We start from the raw sequence: 22,535 nt of genomic DNA on the forward strand, positions 1-22,535 counted from the left end.
GATTTGAGAAACTAGTAAATTAAATGATTTTAAGATGAAGTTTATGATGTTCTACTTTAATGACAAAATAAACTACATGATTAAAGTGGAAATTTTGAGATTAAAGTTGACATTTCATGCTTTTTCACACTTTGTGCCTTTTTTTTCCACTGTACCTTTTCACGCCGACTTTGATATGTGACAACTTTTTTATTTCGGGCACTGTGCGACTTTGTGAACTTGAGCATTCGAGTTTCTCCGACACGCTATGTCACTCGATCAACTTCCTTTTGTTGCTTATGTAACTGTTTAAACCAACAAATAGTACGTTTTTCTTTGCCTGCATTTGGTATTCGCTGAAATTCTTCTATTTTTCCTCGTACTTATGCCATTGCCTTTTCACAGAACGCTGGGCTTAAGGGCTATTTATATTGATTTGCATATTCAAAGAGGCGTAATTCTGGGAGGAGTTGGGGCGGGACAGCAGGCGCGTGCACGTGCGTTTATTTCCACGCTGAGCAGGATTTATGTAGCGGAAGAACACAGAAGTTGGTGAACGCACAGATTCCTGCATCTGGATTTTTCTGTGCGTAAGCACATTTCGGCTTTTGTGCTTACGTCATGTTATAGTGCAAATTCTACGCACGCCGTTATGCATGAGGCCCCTGTTCTGCAAAGTATACATGTATTTATTTTTATTAATTTATCTAACTATTGTTTGAATTTATTACATGCCTGGTGAGTTTACACCTTTGTTTTTTTATATTTCTGCTGCTCTATGCATCTAAAATTAATCTTGGATTAATAAAGATTAGATAATCTAATTTTATGACCAAAAAGTAAGTTTTCAACTACCTAAAAGGGAGTTATGGTTCCAATTGTATTCCATTAGCATCACTTTACAAATGGATGTTACGCTTCACGTACAGTATAGTAATTGTATGCACCTTTTGTAGAAATTTGACCCAGTTTTGTGTTTGAAATCAGTAAAAGCACCCTAAATTTCATCCGTTCAAGGTGGAACTTTGTGACTTTCTCTGTATTTCCCCAAATTAATGAACAGTATAAAAATTAAACATCCCATACTTTGTATAGCTTCTAAAATTTGTTTTTTACCTTGCCATGTCTTTCAATTCACTTTTGACCCACCATTGACTTTAATGGATTTTCCCGTACATTTGGGGTACTTTCTTTGTTCACAACCCATACAATCATCCTGAATGTCATCATTTTAGCTCAAAAATGTGAAAGCTTTTAGTAAAATATCATAACTTCACCAATCACATTTTTGTACATCTGCTATACATTTTAAACAGTATCGTGTCCTGAGGGTCAAATTTAACACACAATTAACTTTAATGAATTTTACTCTCCATTCTCTTAGTTTACAGTCCATAAAAACTTATTAAATATTACCTGTTCTAAAGAAAAACTTAAAATCATTGGTGCTACACATTAAGATGATCAATCAGTATAAAATGGGTTACATCTGATGTCTATGGCACCTAATAACGGATGTCAGAATTGGGTTAAAAAGAACCTGCAAGGCACAGCATTTGAAGATATTGTGAACATTAGAGTATAAATGCTTCATTTGTCATCACTTTTAATAAAATGTGTAACTCTTTTTGGTTGTATTGAAACATAAGGAATGTTTTGACAACACAGTGTCATTCAGTCCAGCATAGCTTGTCTGGCCCTGTTCAGGTAACTTTTTCAAAATATAATTAAGTTGCAGTGTGAAGGTCCTTAAATTACTACTGTCTACCAACACTATTTAGTAAACTGCATCATGGATCTATGACTTCGTGACTGAAGGAAAAACTTTCTGCAAAATGTACTTTTAACTAGCTGCCATATCTGTTGGACAGTTTAAAGCTGACCTCCTTGATCTGTACCCAAAACTATCTACTGGGACAGTGGCACCCAAGTTCAGTCCATGGGGCCTACTTTAAACATTATTATATAGTTTAAATAATTCACAGTAAACTTTACTACATACAAGACCAAATCTGAATTCTGGATCAATTCACTTGTAATGAGGCTACTATCTTCAGAGTAACTCTCTTACTCGCTAGGTTTAGTGCAAACTGAAAAGTGTCAAGTCAAAGTGTACAGTCTTTTTCTGATTAATTTAGCAAAGGTGACAGGTAAGGACAACTGAATCAATGTAAAAAAAAACTTCAAAGTCATCAGAAATTGCACTGAGAATAGCAATAATGAAAAAACAGAATATCAAGCACTTATATTTTTTTTGAGACACCTTATTTAATTCATGGTCATGCCAGCAACACTAGACACACGACCAGAACAGGGTGCCATCAAAGGCTCTATTTACTCTTATACACACACACACACACACACACGGAGTATAGACAGTCACCAGTTAATCAAACACACACATCTTTGAATTTTTGAGAGAAAAATTCACACATAAACTTGGAAAGAATGTTGAGACCCTACACAAATGACAACGGGGAGTGAATCTGTCAAGGAACAGTGCCTAATTCTGCCTCACTATGCCATCCTCATTTGTGACAAGGGTGTCAAAATGACTGACAATGGTGGAAAATATAATCATTAAGAGATATATTTATTGATCAGCATTAACAGGGTACTAAAGAAAAGGATTACTGTGGGGACAATGTAGTGTCACACTTTATGTGGAAATTTCACTCTAACACCTATGTTAATGGATGTTTTTTCCAAAGGCATAACCTATATGTCAGCAGATTTCTTGATAGTAAGACTCCTTCAAAATGGTAAAGGGCTACTTCCTTCCAGAACACTTAACTTTCTTGTGACAAATACTGAGATCATATATGTTCCAGGACAGATTAGTTTAGTGCATTATAGGTCACTTTTTCATTCATTGATTTTTCTAAACACATTTATTCCAATGCAGGACTACATTTCTGCTTCACGGAAAACAAGGTCAACCATAAAAAGATCTTAAATTTAGAAGCACCATAAAATGAACTTTCAGAAACAGAATCAAACAAAAGCATACATTTCTGAAAGTGAACCATTCTTAGTTCCAAAGATTATAAATTTCTCAATAGAAGAAAGACAGAAAAAGGATGATCAAAAGGAACCTGGACAAGGTCAAACAACAAAGCACATAAAAAAGGAAAGCATGACATGCACATTCAAAACTATGAACACAAATCTCTTCAGCAGCATTTGAAAAGTGGACAAGAAAGAATACAGAAGCCCTTAAATGAAGAAACCTAAACTGAATGAATATATTTCACAAATATTGGGCAATTATAGAAAGATTTAAATGAGTAAAATCAAAGACAGATAAAAAGGAACACCATGTAGAACAATGTATAATTACAAAAATGAAGAGTCATTTAGGGACAGAAACTCTTGGAGAAAAGATGTACATTGAGCCTATCCTCAAGCATAACACCAGTGAAGATTTGTTCTAATATGATGTTTACTGGTTTAAAAATAAAAACAAAATGGATACCCTGCAGTTGAAGCAACAGTCATTCAAACAGAAACCCCTGACACTGTTGATGGGTGACTGCATGTTCTTTTTCTTTGTCTCGCCTTTACTTTGTTTCTCTTCACAGTAGTTAAGCCTTGTTGTATGGCATCCTGTTACAGCCATTGCCATATTTGCAGAGCAAAGGGTTCCAGTAAAAGATTTTTTTTCTGGCCCGAATGTCAGATGGTACAATTACTCCAATGCCTTCAATTCATTTTGTTTGTAAATAAAACATATAATACAGGGGTAAAGACAAATCGGAATCTGCATGCATTAAAAGATGTTGTTGATGTAGAATCAAATCCCTCTTCATATTTAAGAATCAATAATATTAAATGTGAATAAACTATTAATCCATCTACCCTTCCATATTTGAACCCCCTCTATTTATTTTAGCAAATTTAGAGCTGCAATTTCTAAACAACATCTGACCTGAGGCCAGTTAAGCAAGACACTGAAAATAAAATGGACCACCTCTTATGAACGCTTGATCTTCTTTAGAATGATCCATCTATTTATTGAAAATACTTAATTCAGTGTTATTGTTGCTGGGAGATAAGGTTAATCCTATAAGGAGCCAACCCTGGATGGGTTGCCAGTAGCAAAAATAATAAAAATTTCTTTATTGGTTTATACTGAAATCCCATTTGGCAGCAATGGCTGTCTAGCTAGCCGTTAGAGAAGTCTCTAGCCATTTGTCAAACTCTTTTCTGTTTAAGTGGAAGCCACTGGTGGACAGCATCTTCACAGATTCTGAGTTGAATTCAGTCCCATGTTTTCAGTAAGCCAATCTAATCTGGAGAGCATATACCTTGATCAAACAAACAAAGAACATACTGCTCTAAGAAAAGTATTTTTCTGAGCAGTAGACATGAAGCATAATGCACAATGATAATTTAGTGAGGAACAACAAGGATCATAACATTATCAACTAAGTAGCCAAATTGGGAAAAATAAAGTTCTATCTATCTATCTAGATGAGTAGGCAGAGTATGCAAAAATCATGTTCAGAAAGTTCCTAAAGCTTCCCCATTCGTACATAACATGGTATTTGCTGACATCACACGCTGACACCAAGAAGTTCAAAAATTTACAAAGTAGTTCTGAGTTAAAGGAATATTGCACACAAAAATTATATATTTACATGTACTACTCACCCCATGTACTTGGTAGTGGTGGCCAAGAAAAAAAAATTCATCTCATGTTTTCCTCCAGAAAGTACTTTAACTAAGTTTCTAACAGAATGGTACCCAATGGTGACCAACACTGGACAAAGGCAAACAGAATCAAAACGTTCCATGATAAAAATCTTATATTACTTGTGTTGCATGATCCACATACTGTATCAAGTTATCCAGTCATATGCAAGCAACATGCAAAATGCATGTAGATTTTACTAAATTATTATTAAGTGAATAATTCTGAAAAACAAAAGTAGTCCAAAAAATAAGCTCCTTAACACAGGAGTGGGGTTTTCAATTGAAGACCTGTCTCTTGGCCTCATTCATTGGTCAACAGTCCTACCAATTCAAAAGTGCAACCCCATGTGCTCACCACTGTGTCCTATGCGATCAAAAACATGACATCAAATTTGTTTTTCGGCTACCAACACAAACCATATGGAGAAAGTAACATTAAAATATTATATATTATATATACACTTGCATGCAAATTTTTGGATAGAGTAGTTCTTTTTTTCCCCTATACATGGTTGTTTTGAGCCGAAGCGTTTCCTGTTAGCAATCAGTCCTGGATGATGAGTGCATCTATAGCAAGGCATATCCACAATCACTTATACCATACTAATTAGATTCACTAGTTAAATAATATACCATCTTACTAGATGAACGGAAACGAGAAAACCCACTAAAAAGTAATGCATACAGTGACAATGTGCAAATTGTACAAACCAAGCTCTGCAGATCTTTGGGTTAGGAGTTCTAACTCCTCACAGAGAAATATTTTGAATATGCTAAATTATAATATATAGATTAATTGATTTTTTGGCTTCTTCACTGTCACATGATTATACATTTTCGTTTCAGTCCCATATTTCACATAGCATCAAAATAAGAAGAGACATTTTATCCAGTACCCTGGGTTCTAATCCCAACACTGGGCGTTGTCCGCCTGTCTTTTCCCTCCCGGGTACTCTAGTTTTCCTTTGTAGGTTAATTACCATCACTAAATTGGCCAGGTGTAAGTGAGTGTAGGTTTATGCATGCATAAGTGACCCCTGCAATGAACGGTCTTCAAACTCCCCAATGTGACCCTGAATTGGATTAAATGGCTTTGAGAAAATGTGTTTATGTATTTTACCCAGTATATTGTGTGGACAGTGTCATTCACCAATGTGACATTAATGAAAAAAGTTTAAAGATTTATGGGATTACTATTGTCACGTGTATAGAGTACACTGAAATTCTCATTTGCAAGTGCTACTCAGTAAGCAACATGTCGTATATTGGTCATAACCTAGCAGCATAACAAAAAGTTGCCACATTTCAAACACATAAAAGATGTTTTGCTATCAAGTATATCATCCTATCTGCAGAAAATGAAATCATACATTACACACAACAGATCACAAATAACCTTCATACATACAGTAATTAGTTGGAGGCATTATGTGGTTGTTTAGACTAGCTATTCTGTGCTTGCATGCAAGAGGTTTTCTACTGCTCAAAATTTTGATAATCATCAAAATAAAGAGCTACAAATTAGATTGGATTCAATTTGATAACCTTTATTAATCCCAAAGGGAATTTCACATACATACTGTGGCAGAAACATAAAAAGGATACAGACACACAGGACAAATAATACAGCCAATAAATTAATCGATATGTAAATTTACACCTACCAAATGAAACTCTTACACCTCCTCGGCATGTTTGTCAAGAGGATTTACTGTTTTGATATTAGTGTAACTTGCACTAATGACTTTTGTTCATACTTTAAAGACCTGCAATGAAAAAACTGTATATGAAAAGATTAAATATTCGCAGGCTTGTCTTAATATTCAAAGCTTTTTGTGGATTCTTTTCTAAACACAATAATTTATTCTGTATTCTAGAGTCAGTGTTTCAGAACAGATTTTTTTCTTTTTTTAACAGAATTACAGATTTCCAGAATTACTATTATGTAACAGAATTCAAATTTGTATAACACATTGACAGACAGGTCTTCTTCCAACTTACGTTTTATTGCTGTATTAAATAAATCAATTTCATTATAAAAAAAATCTTCATTTAATACATGATTAGGTCAGTCTTATTTGCTCGGTGTCCCAACTTTAGCTGCCATGCTGTGGTCATGTTTAGAACCACCCATACAAGGGGGACTCACTTCTATAACAGGGTTACATTCCCATTGCTGAGGGGTCTTTGCCTGGATAGAGAGAGCATGAACTCTGGAAGCCAACTCATCACATAAAATTTCATTGACCAAGCGGTGACGCTGTAACAGAGACATCCCTTCAAAATGTTTGCTCACCACCAACACTCGAAAGTGAGACTCGGAGCCTGATGGTACTGCATGCATGTTACTCTCATTTACAACTTCTAAATGGGTTGGTTCCAGTCTCTGATTTAGCTTGGTCCGGATTGAAGTTTCCACAGGTCGATTCATGCCTGATGTAGAAGCCAGGAAGTTGGCTGCCCGAAATGCAAAATTTCTAATTACAGCAACCCGAGAGCTAAAAGAATGCAGCATTGGCTTTTAGATTCTCTTCCAGCGCATCCTAATAAAAAAAAAATGCATTTATTAAAATCAAGGAAGCAGAAATGCATAAATTAAAGGGAGGTGGGTGATGAACCTTTAGACTTCAAATAAGATTTGGAAAAGCAAGATTACAGTGAAATGAAAACATCAACCACCTGAATTAAATGCGTCATCCAAATGCAAGAAAGGAGAGTGCATTTATAAAAAGAAATCTCAAACCTGCTTACCCCAATTCAGGGTCATGGTAGGAAAAGAAAAATGTGTATTTTTAAAGTTTACTTTGTGTATATTATATCAAAAACTGAGCTGAGCAACAGTTCAGAACATATCCCTGAGACTTACATTTTTGTATTAATATTTCATTAGATTAAGCAAAGTTATGATATAAGAGTTGAACCTACAGTAAAAAAAAAGGAAACTGTAAAATTGATAGAAGAGAGATAAATTAAATTGAAATATGCACAAAAACACAATTGGGGTAACAGGTTAAATCATTTCACAATTTTCTTAAGCCTTGTACCAAAAATACAGTTTGTGTTGTGCTTATTTAAACACCATTGATCAAATAGCACTAAAAATTGTGGTCAGCAACACAGGAGCGCCGCAGGGGACTGTACTTTCTCCGGTCCTGTTCAGCCTATATACATTGGACTTCCAATACAACAAGGAGTCCTGCCACGTGCAAATGTTCGCTGACGACACTGCTATCGTGGGCTGCATCAGCAGTGGGCAGGAGGAGGAGTATAGGAACCTAATCAAGTTGTTAAATGGTGTGACTCAAACCACCTACAACTGAACACCAGCAAAACCAAGGAGCTGGTGGTGGATTTTAGGAGGCCCATGCCCCTCATGGACCCCGTGATCATCAGAGGTGACTGTGTGCAGAGGGTACAGACCTATAAATACCTGGGAGTGCAGCTGGATGATAAATTGGACTGGACTGCCAATACTGATGCTCTGTGCAAGAGAGGATAGAGCCGACTATACTTCATTAGAAGGCTGGCATCTTTCAATATCTGCAATAAGATGCTGCAGATGTTCTATCAGACCGTTGTGGCAAGCGCCTTCTTCTACACAGTAGTGTGCTGGGGAGGCAGCATAAAGAAGAGGGACGCATCATGCCTGGACAAACTGTTGAGGAAGGCAGGCTCTATTGTAGGCACGGAGCTGGACAGTTTGACATCTGTGGCAGAGCGACGGGCACTGAGCAGGCTCCTGTTAATCATGGAGAATCCACTGCATCCACTAAACAGTATCATCTCCAGACAGAGGAGCAGCTTCACTGACAGACTGCTGTCACTGTCCTGCTCCACTGACAGACTGAGGAGATCGTTCCTCCCCCACACTATGCGACACTTCAGTTCCACCCGGGGGGTGGGGTAAACGTTAACATTATACAAAGTTATTGTCGGTTATACCTGCATTTTTATCACTCTTTAATTTAATATTGTTTTTTATTAGTATGCTGCTGTTGGAGTATGTTAATTTCCCCTTGGGATTAATAAAGTATCTATCTATCTAAAACACAATCAATTTTCTAAGCTGCCTTTATCCAGAGCAGGGAAGCAGGAGCCAGACTGAGAATGCATCAGGCTCAAGGCAGGAACAGTCCCCAGAAAAGGCACCACTCCATTCTAGGGTGAACACACTGACATACTGTATATTGAGCGCTAACTTTGTATCACCGGTTCACCTCACCTGCAAGTCTTTGGACTGCAGGAGGAACCCTACATAGATACAAGGAGAGCGTGCAGGTTCCTAGCAGGGACGGCTGAAGGCTTGAACAATGGCCTCCTTACTATGAGGCAGCAGCGGTACCAGTACGCCACCCCATAAGTTATACCATCTACACAAAAATATAACGTCCACTTAAACATCCATCATATACAGTTCAAGGTCACAAAAGGCCCATCACCTGGCGTATAGCAGAAACGCAACCTGGTTAGATACAGAAATCGACAGCCTGAACCCCAACCGGGCACACGCACTCTCCTGGGACAGTTTCTCCAGTTCACCTAACCCGCGCCTCACTGGGCTTGGAGAAGGAAATCCATGTTGATTCAAGAGAACGTGCAACGTCCACACACACACACACACACACACACACACACACACACACACACACACACACACACACACACACACACACGCAGCGTCTGGGCCAGGAATTGTGGAGCCCCAAGGCAGAGCCGCTGTCCCGATATGCAGGTAGACCGTTAATAACAACAACCACAATAATAATAAAAAATAAATAGCAAAACTGTTTATGAATCTTGCTGTTATACTCTCCATGTGGTCAAATACACATGGCGCTTGGGAAAAAAAAATCCTGCTTGGACTAGCAAAATGTATAACGACTGTACATCAAAAAACATGTTTCCTAAGAAATTGTCAACAGGGCAAGGTTACTCAGTAATGGTAGGCATTCGTTACATATTAACTAGAACTTCCAAATAACTAGTTTTAAAGAGAGAATCACACGAACACTATTCTCACACCTTAGTTTAAATTTAATAATGTGATTTTTATGAAAGGCGTTTCTAAATTTCAATCTTAGAACGGCTAGAATGCCAAAATATTGTTAATATAGAATATTTCCTACACGTATAGAGAATAAAACTTACAACTCAGAGATGAGAGTTCAAACCAGGCTGTCAGCATTTCAAAGAAGCACGAAATTATCAAACAATTAACTAGTTCCGGCCTTTCCAAATGACGTCACTACTGCGCGACAACCCGATACTGTATTGGCTGCGAAGTGGTTACTTTTTTGTTCTTTTTTTATTTGTACCGACCACTGAGAATTATTGTGGCTTTAATGCACGCTAGGTTTCGTTTTTAAATGATTTCAAATATAGACATGTACACATATCAGAACTACGTTGGTGGTTTTGTATTTCAGGTTTTTCATGAAATTCTACACATATTAACCATTCTCAACTTTACTCTTTAGCAAACTTTTTTTTGTTTCTTTAACCCGACACAAAGGCTAATATGTAACATTAACGAGATTTATGTGTAAAGTATAGGTACATACTGTGAACATTTAGAAAAATATCTTTGATTAATTGAGCAAATAACGATCGACGTCTTTCAAACGCCACTGCGTTTACTGAATGGTCAGCTCCCATTTGGAAAAGGAACAAAGTTAAACCTGAATGTGCTTCTTTAGCAGCTAACAACGTCAATTTTATTTTCCATATGTATTACAGAGAAATCAAGGAGATGAATAGCATGAAAGGGACAATAAATTAGTACCACTAAGCGATAATCTGTGTTTGGAGACATCTAGCGCTGGTAAAGCTTATTTTAAAAATAAACTTTAAATGCTGACCAGAAGGTGGCACCAAATGCCATTTTACTGCCGTCCTACGTTTTACAAACCGCCCTGGTTCTTTTGAAAAGTTACATTTTTAAACTTATTATTATTATTATTCATCCATCATCAAACCCGCTATATCCTAACTACAGGGTCATGGCGGTCTGCTGGAGCCAATCCCAGCCAACACAGGGCGCAAGGCAGGAAACAAACCCCGGGCAGGGTGCCAGCCCACCACAGGACACACACACCAAGCACACACTAGGAACAATTTAGAATCGCCAATGCACCTAACCTGCACGTCTTTGGACTGTGGGAGGAAACCCACGCAGAGACGGGGAGAACATGCAAACTCCACGCAGGGTGGACCCGGGAAGCGAACCGAGCGTGCTTATTATTATTATTATTATTAATGACGTTATCACTTAAGATTTATTACTTCAGATCAGACATAAAATGTTTTTTTTTTTATAATAACGCACTTCCTTTTTATTTAATAGCAATTAGCTGCGTTTGGCCAACTTTCACTCACACCCGAAAATGCGCTTATTGCACGTATTGTCTAATGGGTTCGCTTCCCGGTTCCTCCCTGTGTGGATAGCGTTTTGAGTACTGAGAAAAGCGCTATATAAATGTAATGAATTATTATTATTATTATTATTATTATTATTATTATTATTATTATTATTATCTAATGCTCATAAATCCATAATCGACTCTCCTTAAAAGTTCACAAATGCACATTCATATTCATGTATTTGTTTTATGTGACTGAAAACAACGTACAAGTGAATGAAAAAATTGTAGGACTTATTCAAAAACCTTTCCAAAACGTGTCAATTCTTTTTAAGTGTTTTTTGTTTTTTAATTATTTTTATTAAATGACGTGTTAAATATCCAGACATATATAGGACTTGTACAATGGTTAGTGCTGTTGCCTCACAGCACCAGGGGCCTGGGTTTGATTCCCGACCTCAGTCTGGATAGAGCTTGCACGTTTTCCTCTTTGCCTGTCTTGGTTTTCCTCCGTTTTCCACCAGTCTCCCAAACACATGGGTGTTACATTGATTGGCAAGATCAATTTAGCCCACTGCAAGTAAGGGTACCCTGCAAGACATTGACGGTCGGTCAGCCCCAAGTTTGTCCCTCCCTTGAGCTAAGTGCTGCCAGGTTGGGCTCCAGCTTTAGCTCCACAGAGCTAGCTATTAGAAAATAAGTGGGTTTGAAAAAAGATTTTGCAAATATCAACTTTCCACTGAAACAGCTCAATATTATTTGGAGATTTTTTTCTTGTAAGAGTGTTTTGTGCTATTTACTCTTGTTTAGCGATTTTTATGGTCTCTCATTAGAGGTGAAGTTCTCTAAGACTTAAATTACCATGAAATATGAAAGAATGGTCTATAGAGATTAGCACCATGTACTTTGCGCATCACAAAGAAATGGATTGTGCCATTCCAGCAGAATTTAGTAAATCTGTTGGGTGCAAGTTGGATTTGTTGAACAGTGATAAACAAAGATGATGTTATTTGTTTTCATCCATCCATCCATTATTAAATCTGTTAATCTAATTCAGGTTCTAGCATTCATTCAGAATAACTCCCTTTTTTGAGTTATAATGTCCAAAAAAAAAATCAAATCCTGACATACAAACAGAGAGAGAGAGAGAGAGACATCACTCCAAAGTTGTCAAATTGCATTCAGGAATGCCTGAAATGTGTAAATCCTTTGAAAACACAAAGTCAAACTTTTCCCCTCATTACATTACTTCTCCAATACCTTTGTTCACTCAATAAATTACTTTAAAACAAAAAGGTGTGCTATTTGTTCATTTGGGAGACTTTTATCTAGTATTAGACTTTGGTTGAAGATATTGTATGAAACATTCAGTACAAAAAATTGTAATAATAGAGACAAGGTACAAATTCTTTGTGTGTGTGGGTGTGTGTGTGTATGTGTCTATCCCGATCAGCCACATCATTAACACCACCCTCATAATATTGTGCAGGTCCCCCTTGTGTCACTAAAACACCTCTGACCCAGCAAGGAATGGGCTTAACAAGATCTCTGAAGATTTCCTGTGGTATCTGGCACCAAACATTAGCAGCAGATCCTTTAAGTTCTGTAAGTTGTGAGGTAGGGCCTCCGTGGATCCAAGTTGCCAACACCTTCAACTCTTTGGTTCCTTGAACCATTCCTGAACAATTTTTGCAGTGTGGTAGGGCACATCATCCCACTGAAAGAGTCCACTGCAGGCAGGGAATACCATTGCCATGAAGGGGTATACGTGGTCTGACACAATCTTTTGGTAGGTGATACATGTCAAAGTGACACTTACATGAATGCCAGGATCCAATGTTTCCCAGTAGAACATTGCCCAAAGCATCACACTGTCTCCACCAACTTCCCTTTTTCCCATTGTGCATCCTGCTGCCATCTCTTCCCCAGGTAAAAGACGTGCACACACCTAGCTGTCCACACAATCAAGAGGAAAATGTGATTCATCAGACCAAGCCACCTACTTCTATTGCTTCATGGTCCAGTTTATAGATTGCCATTAACATCACCTGCACATTTTTGTGATCCTGGAGGAAAACAATACCACCCAAAAAAAAAAAAGTAAAAACCCAAGCCAATATGGAGAGAACATGGGCCCTCCACACAGATAGTACCTGGGCATGGGATTCCAATCTACTGTTCTGTACTAACCACTACATGGCAATGCAAAAGGAAGAAAGAAATTGAATTATATTTAAAAATACAATTACTTAAGTTCAAAAGGTTTTACAAATGTAAGGCCTTCTCATAAAAGCCTTGATCATTTTCTGAGTGGTGGTTATGGCTGACTTTCATCACAGTGAAGTTTTGTTTGTTTTTCTTACTAGTAATGCACATAGTATCTTGGCATCTATTCATCTATCCACCATTAAACCCCCTTAATCCATTTTAGAACAGTGTGGTATTTTTATACTTATTTTTACATTTCTTCCTTTGCTTGAATATGTATTTATTTACTAGGGGGTTCCCCCCTTCTCGCTTCGCTTGCCAGCCACTTTGCGTCTCTGCCGCTCACGTTGTGAAGAGGGGGGCTGAACGCAACCCAAGGAGACGCAGCCGCTCCTCCGAAACCCCTCTTAAATGGTGATACAATGGGAAACAAATGCTGTTTTTTTTACCTCCTCTTTGCTCAATCAGCTGCTGGCTTGCTGCTGCTGCCATGCCACGTGATCTGCATCTTGTGCGATGCTTTGAACATTTAAAAGCCTGTACAGCAGCTATCCTACTCTTTGTGTTTTATTTCCGGCCACGAGTGTGGTTAAATCTTTTGGCACAAAGTCCCGTCTTGCGAGATGTGAGTTCTTGATATTTTTTAGTTTATAATTTAAAAACGGAATAAGAATCTGAAAATCTAACAACATCACATTCAAGTTTGATAAATTCTGAAAAGAATGATACCAAACATATATATGTAGGTTTTAAAATAAGCCCGATTTAAACTGTGACAAAAAACGTGACATAAAAATGTCACCGTAGCACTTTTAGGCTTAGGATTTTCTATATATAGAGTAGATTTATTCATTCATTCATTCATCCAGCCATTATTCAACCAGCTATATCCTAACTACAGGGTCACAGGGGTCTGCTGGAGCCAATCCCAGCCAACACAGGGTGCAAGGCAGGAAACAAACCCCGGGCAGGGCACCAGCCAACCACAGGGCACACACACACACACACACACACACAAGGGACAATTTAGAATCGCCAATCCACCTAACCTGCATGTCTTTGGACTGTGGGAGGAAACCGGAGCGCCCGGAGGAAACCCACGCAGACACGGGGAGAACATGCAAACTCCACGCAGGGAGATGAACCCAGATCCCCAGGTCTCCCAACTGCGAGGCAGCAGCGCTACCCACTGTGCCACTGTGCCACCCTCATTCATTCATTTATTTATTTATTTAATTATTTATTTATTTATTTTACCACAGAGTGCTAAGCCAAGCATTGTGAAACATGAAGCAGATGCATATCTATAGAAAACATAAGTTATAACTTGATCCCCTGTCGTTACATACCATGTTCAATTAGACGGATAACATAGCATTGTCAGACCCACTTAATCTGATTCAAGTGTCATGTAGAGCTGAAGCCCTCTCTGGCAACATCAGGCAGAAGTCAGTACTGAATAGGGTGCCAGTCCATTGCAAGACCCACTCATGATTAGAACTATATTGGGCCAGCTCATAATTGCCAATCAAACTAACATATACAAATATAAGAGGGAGATCTGAATGACAAGAGGATAACCCATGGACAATAAGAGAAAATGTGAACTCCACACAGACAACAATCTCAGCACACTAGAACTATGAGGCTATAGTGCTAATCACTATACGGTCAAACGGTTTGCGGAAGACATTAAATGAAGACCAAAATAGCATGAAAATCTCCATAGACATTGTTCTTAAATTTAATTCTGGATTTTTTGATAGTTTTCATTTATAGCACTCTGACTGAGAAAGTGCTATGCTCACCTTGTAGTGTGTTCATGTTCACTTCAAAATAAAATTATTCATTTGTTTTTATGGCTACATGCACTCTAGATTTAAATGAAGTATTATTTTAAAGTTTTACTAGCAGCATATCCAGGGTCGATTGCTGCTTTAATTCTAAAGTTGGCTTATAGATTTTTTTTTATTATTTATGTTTTCCTTTGTCACTTGTGTGGCATGAAGGGATTATGATAAGCTCTGCTGTCTCACAGTCCCCAGGACCCTGGTTAAATTCACAATCCCCCTGTATCAGTGTAACGTGTCTCATGCTCCTGACCAACTCACCAGTTAGCACACACAGACCGAATCGGAGAAGTTTATTCCTGCTTACACAGCAGACTTCCAGGGTCAGAGAAACACACGGAGAAGGTGATAAAGGTGATGTTGGAACTGTTTTTCATTTTAACAATAAAATGATATATGCAGTACTATAGAATATGTGTTTAAAAATAGATGAAAGCAACAAAACAACAAATTCAAAATAGCAGAATGGAATTAAGTATACAAAAAATACATATAAAACAAAGACATCAACAGTAATAGCATTCTGTTAAAGGGTAGAAATCATTAAGTGATAGATTGGAAGGTTTTGTCCAATTAAAGAACTCTTAGCAGACTTTATGTACACTAAACAGCCAGAAAGGAAAAGTTTAAAAAATGAGCCACATTTATATTTAAGACTGAAATATCTTGCATATTGAAAATAAACAGCGGGATTCTCTTTTAAAAAATTGAGGGTAAATATACAATGTTAGTAATTTATTTTGTGAACAAATTTGTATTGAGGAGAATAAATTAAAAAAAAAAAAAGAATGTGTGAAATTGTAAGATAACCCTCAATCCCAACCCTGTGAGAAAAAATAATATACAAAAATGGAGAAAATGACAGAGGTTAGTGATATTTTTATCAGAGATTTAACAAAGGTGCAACATTCAAATGTAGCAGTGTTAAATTTGTCCTTTGCAACTGCCCATGCCATGAAAAATCATTAAAAATAAAGTTTTAGCCTATCTTGGCATTTAGTTGCCCTCTTAACATATCCAAATATCACTCCAGGATGACATCCTAGTAACTCCACTGCGTTTAATGTTCAAAAATTTGTCATATGCTGTGTTGCAAGCATTTGCTTCTGAACCATGCTGTTGGTGAAGACGTTTATTTTTCAGAAAATCATATAAATGTTTACTAATTATGTTTGCCTGATATCCCATTTCTTGATGTCACAATTCAGTAGATTCATGTGTTTAGCAGTTGTCACATTATTTTTAAATATATTGCGATTAAACTGCTGATGTTTCATCAGATACGCACATTTTGAGCTAAAAGAGTGCCTTTCTTGTGTGGCATGCAGTTTAATTCCAAGACACGCTTTCATTATCTGCTCCTGTTACAGTGTTGCTAATTATGTTTCTAGAGTTTTTCATTTGTAGTTTTCTGCACATTTCTAGTATTAATTATTGTTGTATTCACTGGAAAGATTATGTCTAATAACTTATGCAAATTTAATTTATTTCTTACAGGCACATATTTGATGTGTAAATTGGAAGAGTTAATAAACAAGTTAGGCTAGTGGCAGACTACAAGACCGCAACAGCTGGCTATCGCTGCCTTGAGGATGTCAGATTAAATAACTAGAAATCACAGGGGATGACAGATTACAGTATTGTCTCACGACTTTTCATCACAGTTTTAAATTTTTAAAACAATGCAAGCTCGCCTGCTTCTGGCAGCCAATTACCATCACTACCTGCATGAATGTATTCCAGGTGTAGAGAGTTCAGCTGCAATCTTTGCCCTTTTATTTTTCTTTTTCCATTATGTCACAGTGCAACAAATTCAAGACATCTGATAAGCAAGCTTCTGTTTGTGTGTTTCAGTCACATTGTACTCCTGTGTGAGTGCTCATTGGTTGACAGCTCTCAAGCACATAATGCCTGTCCCTACAACTTAAAAAAAAAAAAACAGGCCTCTTTGGTTTTATGTAATCGAGTCGCAGCCCAGTATGACTGACTCACAGGAGAGTGCTGAGACCGTCTCAGACTCAATAAGATTATGTGAATAAGGCCTACAACTGAAAATTGGTGGAAAAGTTGTGTTGTGTGACAGGAGTCTTTACTTTCAAACATTTCACATCATATCTGTTCACATAGGCTCTTGTTACCCTTCTATAGAGGTCCATATGGGCTGTAGGTTTTTGTTTCAATCCAATTACTTAATTCTTTGTCCACAGTGGAACATGTGATTTAATTTTATTGCTTGTTAGCAAGTACTCTTGTTCTGCTATGTCAGGTCATTCTTACATTGTAGATTTTTGAGTTATCATCCAATACATTTGTGGTCTGGTGAAGACTAGTTATTTTCAGTCGTTCACTTATTTTCTTCCACTTCTTTCCAAATATTGTATCAAATCAAAAACTACACAATAATGTTAATGGGGCCAGGTTTAGATAGTTCTTTTATTATTTTCTTCAATATGGGAAGTGACATCCTTCACATCTTCTATAACTCTGTGATAGCCATTGCGATTTTCTATGCTGTGGTGTGCTGGGCTGCTAACATCACTTCAAGAGAAGTCCACTGAATGAACAAGCTAATTAAAAGGGAGGCTTAGTTATGATACATGTTCATGGACCCCCGGAGGTTATAGCAAAGGAGAGAATTAATACAAAACTGAATGCCATTATGAACAATGTTCCACATCCTCTCTCTGACACAACAACACTGAGGACTTTCAGCCAACAAATTATTCAACAAAAAGGTGTCAAGAAACACTACTGGAGGTCCATTATGCCAACAGCAATATGTCTGCATAATGTCTCACTGTGACTGGGACTGCCAAGTTGGAGGTTTCCTTTCTTTTTAAATTTTATTCATCTTTAGTCATTCTGGAGTGTGTACAGACCATATTGTGTGTGTATATATAGTTATTCATCTATTTATGTATTTATTTAAAGAGCTTTTGTAAAAAGACATGTTCTTCCATGGCACTATTGTATTAGCTGCATTTTTATTACGTCTTTTTTATTTTATTAATTTTAATTTAAAGCAAATAACAATTCATACAATCAAATCAAAATTAGCATGTCTTTTTAACAAAGTATTTCTAGTACAGTGCTCCAGACCTTTAAGTCAAAGTATGCATAATAAGAAGAAAATGAATTGAATTATTAGAGCTGAGTGAAGTCCACCAACAGATAGATAGATAGATAGATAGATAGATAGATAGATAGATAGATAGATAGATAGATAGATAGATAGATAGATAGATACTTTATTAATCCCAAGGGAAAATTCACATACTCTAGCAGCAGCATACTGATAAAAAACAACATTAAATTAAAGAGTAATAAAAATGCAGGTATAACAGACAATAACTTTGTATAATGTTACCGTTTACCCCCGCCCATGGTGGAATTGAAGAGTCGCATAGTGTGGGGGAGGAATGATCCCCTCAGTCTGTCAGTGGAGCAGGACAGTGACAGCAGTCTGTCAGGAGATGATACTGTTCAGTGGATGCAGTGGATTCTCCATGATTGACAGGAGCCTTCTCAGCGCCCGTCGCTCCACAACAGATGTCAAACTGTCCAGCTCCGTGCCTACAATAGAGCCTGCCTTCCTCACCAGTTTGTCCAGGCCTGAGATGTCCCTCTTCTTTATGCTGCCTCCCCAGCACACCACCATGTAGAAGAGGGCGCTTACCAACAGCCACATTTTTTAAGGCAGTGACTCTCCACAGCCATGTAATGAAAAAAGCACCTTCAGAAATGGGTAGTTTAGCATGTCATCATTTATTTTCTCATATAATTAATTTTACTTAATCCTTGAAAATTACTTGCTTCTTATGTCTTAAATTTAAATCGGAACTGTACTTTTGTATATTAACACAACATGATAGAATATAGGTGAAGTGGGTACTGCTAATGCACATACAGTAGATCCAGCATCCTGAGTTTGATTTCCGTGTGGAGTTTGTATATTTTCCCCAAGGTGTTCCTCCCATATTCCCAAAGTCATGCAGGTTAGGTTAACTGGTTACTCTAAAGTGACCTGAGTGAGCGAGTGAGGGTTTGAGTAGGCCTAGTGCTGGGCCAACGCTCCATGCTGGGTTGTTTTCTGCTTTTTCCCACGGCTGTTGTAATGAGTTCTGGCTTCCATGACCCTGAATTGCACTAAGTGTTTCTGAGAATGAGATAACTTTGTTTGTGGAGGGGACTGGAGCCTATCCTAGCAGCACTGAGGGCAAATCAGCCTCAGACGGAGCACCAGTCCATTACAGTGCACTCTCATTCACACACATGCTCACAATCACACACAACCAATTTGGATTTGCCAATTAACCTACGTAGCACGTCTTTAATTTGTTCTAATGTTTTTGCAGATTGTCACCACTCTGCTGCTTTTTGTAGCTGCTTGCAAATCTCTTCTTTCCAAGGGTATGTAAGCCATGTCTCTGCATGCTATCCTGCTGTGCTACAATATTTATACAAGAGGGTGTGGGCCTCTCTGAAACATCTGCTCAAACTGCTTAACTACTTTGTAAGTTTGTTTGTTTGTTATAAATCCTTGCTACATCTCGTTTGTCAAGGAGTGCAGAGTCTGATGAGTTCAAGGCATCAGATTCCAGAAGGGAAGGGAAAGTCGAAAATGTAAAGAACAGAATGGCAAGAGAGCTGTGTGTGAGTGATTCATGTTTAATAATTGCCGAATGTAAAACTCACTGGTTGATTCAAGAAAATACAATAAGCTCGAGAGAATGAAGGGTACTGTCTCATTTGTAACACTTCTTATGATCATACAGTAGTCAGATTTGGATTTGGTCTCTGTGTTAAACAAAGACTGAATGTTATTTTTTTCTGTCATAGTTGCCTCTGCTTCCTTTTTCAGACATTTTGTAATAGCAGGAGTACCATGTGGGTTGAGAAGTCAGAAGGCCTCACAGACTATTTTGCTCTCATTTGAGGCAAGAAATGGAAATCCAGCACCTCAAGAAGCCCTGGCAGGAAGATGTATACACAGTGGAGCCAGGCCATCTCATGAAAATCCAGGAGTAATGGCAGGTCAGCAGACAGTATTCCTCTTTAGAGCCTCTTTCAGCCACCTCAGAGAGACAATGAACCCTCTAGACATTTACTTTAATTGGATGAGCCATTCATTTCATGGTGACTTAAAATATATTCTGTATATTACCAGTATGTCAGGCTTTAAAACTTGGGTGCCTCCTAATGCTTATGGCTGAAGAAAGTTGTTTTCCCCATAATTCACTTACAAGGTTCAGGCCTATTGATTGACAAAACATACCACTCAACAGCAATGTATTAAAGAATCTGTGCCGCAGGAGTGTTATGACAGATAAAGAGGAATTAGAGTTTGGCAAATAAAGATGAAAATGACAGAGAAAGAGAAAAGTGCTATAATAAATATGACAACTACACTGCAAAATGTTAATCTTTGCATGTCGTGGGCAAACGCTCTAGTCTAACCACAGAGCCTTCATGATTTCATGATATTGAAATGAATATTAAAGCCATATGCTCACATGCTTTACAACTGACAATTCACATTCATTACAAGGTCACAGAGAGCCAGAATTATTCTAAAATGCACAACTTTGGAATATCAACAGAACTTCATGACAAGAATCTACAAGCTTCACACTGTCATTTGTGCAATTAGCCAGTCCTGCCAAATATTTCACATCCAAACCCTGCAAACCCATAATGCCTAAACTATATATTGTATTCATATAACTATAATAATTTTGAAAATATCAATAACTTATTTAATCCATTCATTGCCATCATATCCAGTTATGAATAATGTGGTTCAGGAGCCTTTAGTCCATAAATATATATATATATATATATATATATATATATATATATATATATATATATATATATATATATATATATATATATATATATTCACTGAGAGGACCTGGGGAGCAAGCATGGCAGAACAGTACCTCCAACATGGGTTGCAGTGGTGCCTTGGACTCCAGCAGGGCTTCATGGGAGATGGAGTTGTCTGCAGCCCTTTTGGGATGTGGGGGTGCTGCCAGGAGGCACTGCAACTGCTCCAGAGCCCGTATGGGCGATCCTTTCACCATACCCGGAAGTGTTGCCGGAAGTAGGTCATCAAGCACCAGGTAACATATAAAATGAACTAGCAGACAGTACTTGGTAAGCCAGAGTCGGGAGGAGGAAGATGAAGCTTGACCAGAGGATTGGAAGAGAAAGGGGAGACAGATATATTGTGATGTATATTGTGTGTAATAGATAAGTGGGGCCAGATTGTAAGATGATTAGCACTGTTGCCTAACAGCTCCAGATTTCTGCGCTCAAATGACTGTATGTAATGCACATATTTTCCTTGTGTTCATGTGGATTTTTCTTCAGTTTCCTTAATTATTTTTTTAGAATCCCAAACAAGTGCAGGTTAACAAATGGCAAAATTGTACCAATGTGAATAAGTGGATCGATAAGTTAGTTTAGGGTAGCCCAGTAGTGTAGATGTTAGCACTGTTATCTCATTTCTTTAGAGTCGTGGCTTCAAATCTTAGCTCTGTCAGTGTGTGTGGTATTTGCCTGTTCTTCCTTGTGTCTGTATAGAATTTCTTCAACTATTCTAACTACTTCCCACATCTCAATATTGTACGTTTTCATATGACTTTTTACATTGTATGTCTTGTATTTGTCTCAAGTGTGTACTTATCAATTGTGTGTATGTCTGTCATGTAAATATACCTGGAGAATCATCAGAAAAATAGTCATATTCCTTGGATGTTTGCATAATTGTCCAATGGATGTGATTCTGACTCTGATTTCAATTCTGACTTTCAACTGACTTACTGTAAGTAATTATGAATGTGTGCCTAAGTGTGCTTTGCAGTTTTCATGTTTCCTAGTGAGATATTCTGCCAAGCTAGGAAAAGCTGAAGTAACAGAAACGATTTCTAATAAAGGCTTAAGACCATAAGCATGGTATTGTGACATACCAATGGAGGAATGATGAAGAGCATTTGTTTTGAACTCTGCTATTGGTAAACTGTAACCCATTTATCATGAAATGTTTCTATAGTACACAGAAGATATTTTTCTAAGTCTCTGTTTACTCTCTTGGCTTGTCCATTAGTTTGTGGATGATATCCAGACTTTATATTTAAAGTACAACCAATCTGCTAATTCCTTCAATGTCCAGAGTTTCTTTAAAGGGAGGAATTAAAAAAAATGGATCAGTTATGACTAGGATAGTGATATGTTGTTGAAAAGGAGGAAGAGCAGTGACAGAGTCCATAGTAATAAAATCATAGGGTTTATTTGCAATGAGGAATTGGCTGTAATAACCTTATGGGAAGTCTTGGTGCCGAATTAGCCCTATCAAACACTTCAAAGGTCATTATATAATCATAAATGTCATGCCACATATTCTTCCACCAGCAGTGCCTTTGTAGAATTCTTGTTGTTT

At 37.6% G+C, this 22,535-nt stretch overlaps 2 protein-coding genes across 2 annotated transcripts in view; one reads left to right on the forward strand and one right to left on the reverse strand.

Moving 5' to 3' along the window:
- Positions 1-22,535, forward strand: part of sv2a (synaptic vesicle glycoprotein 2A) — an 885,655-nt gene that overhangs the window by 184,901 nt on the left and 678,219 nt on the right. The window lies entirely within an intron of this gene.
- On the reverse strand, positions 6,201-9,916 carry bola1 (bolA family member 1). Its single transcript, XM_028794013.2, has 2 exons — positions 9,823-9,916; positions 6,201-7,217 (listed from the first exon to the last, which is right to left on the reverse strand). Exon 2 carries the CDS (start codon positions 7,187-7,189, stop codon positions 6,749-6,751), a length of 441 nt encoding a protein of 146 aa, XP_028649846.1. The 5' UTR covers positions 7,190-7,217; positions 9,823-9,916; the 3' UTR covers positions 6,201-6,748.

The sequence above is a fragment of the Erpetoichthys calabaricus genome, chromosome 2, assembly GCF_900747795.2.
Source record: "Erpetoichthys calabaricus chromosome 2, fErpCal1.3, whole genome shotgun sequence".
NCBI classification, from domain to species: domain Eukaryota; kingdom Metazoa; phylum Chordata; class Cladistia; order Polypteriformes; family Polypteridae; genus Erpetoichthys; species Erpetoichthys calabaricus.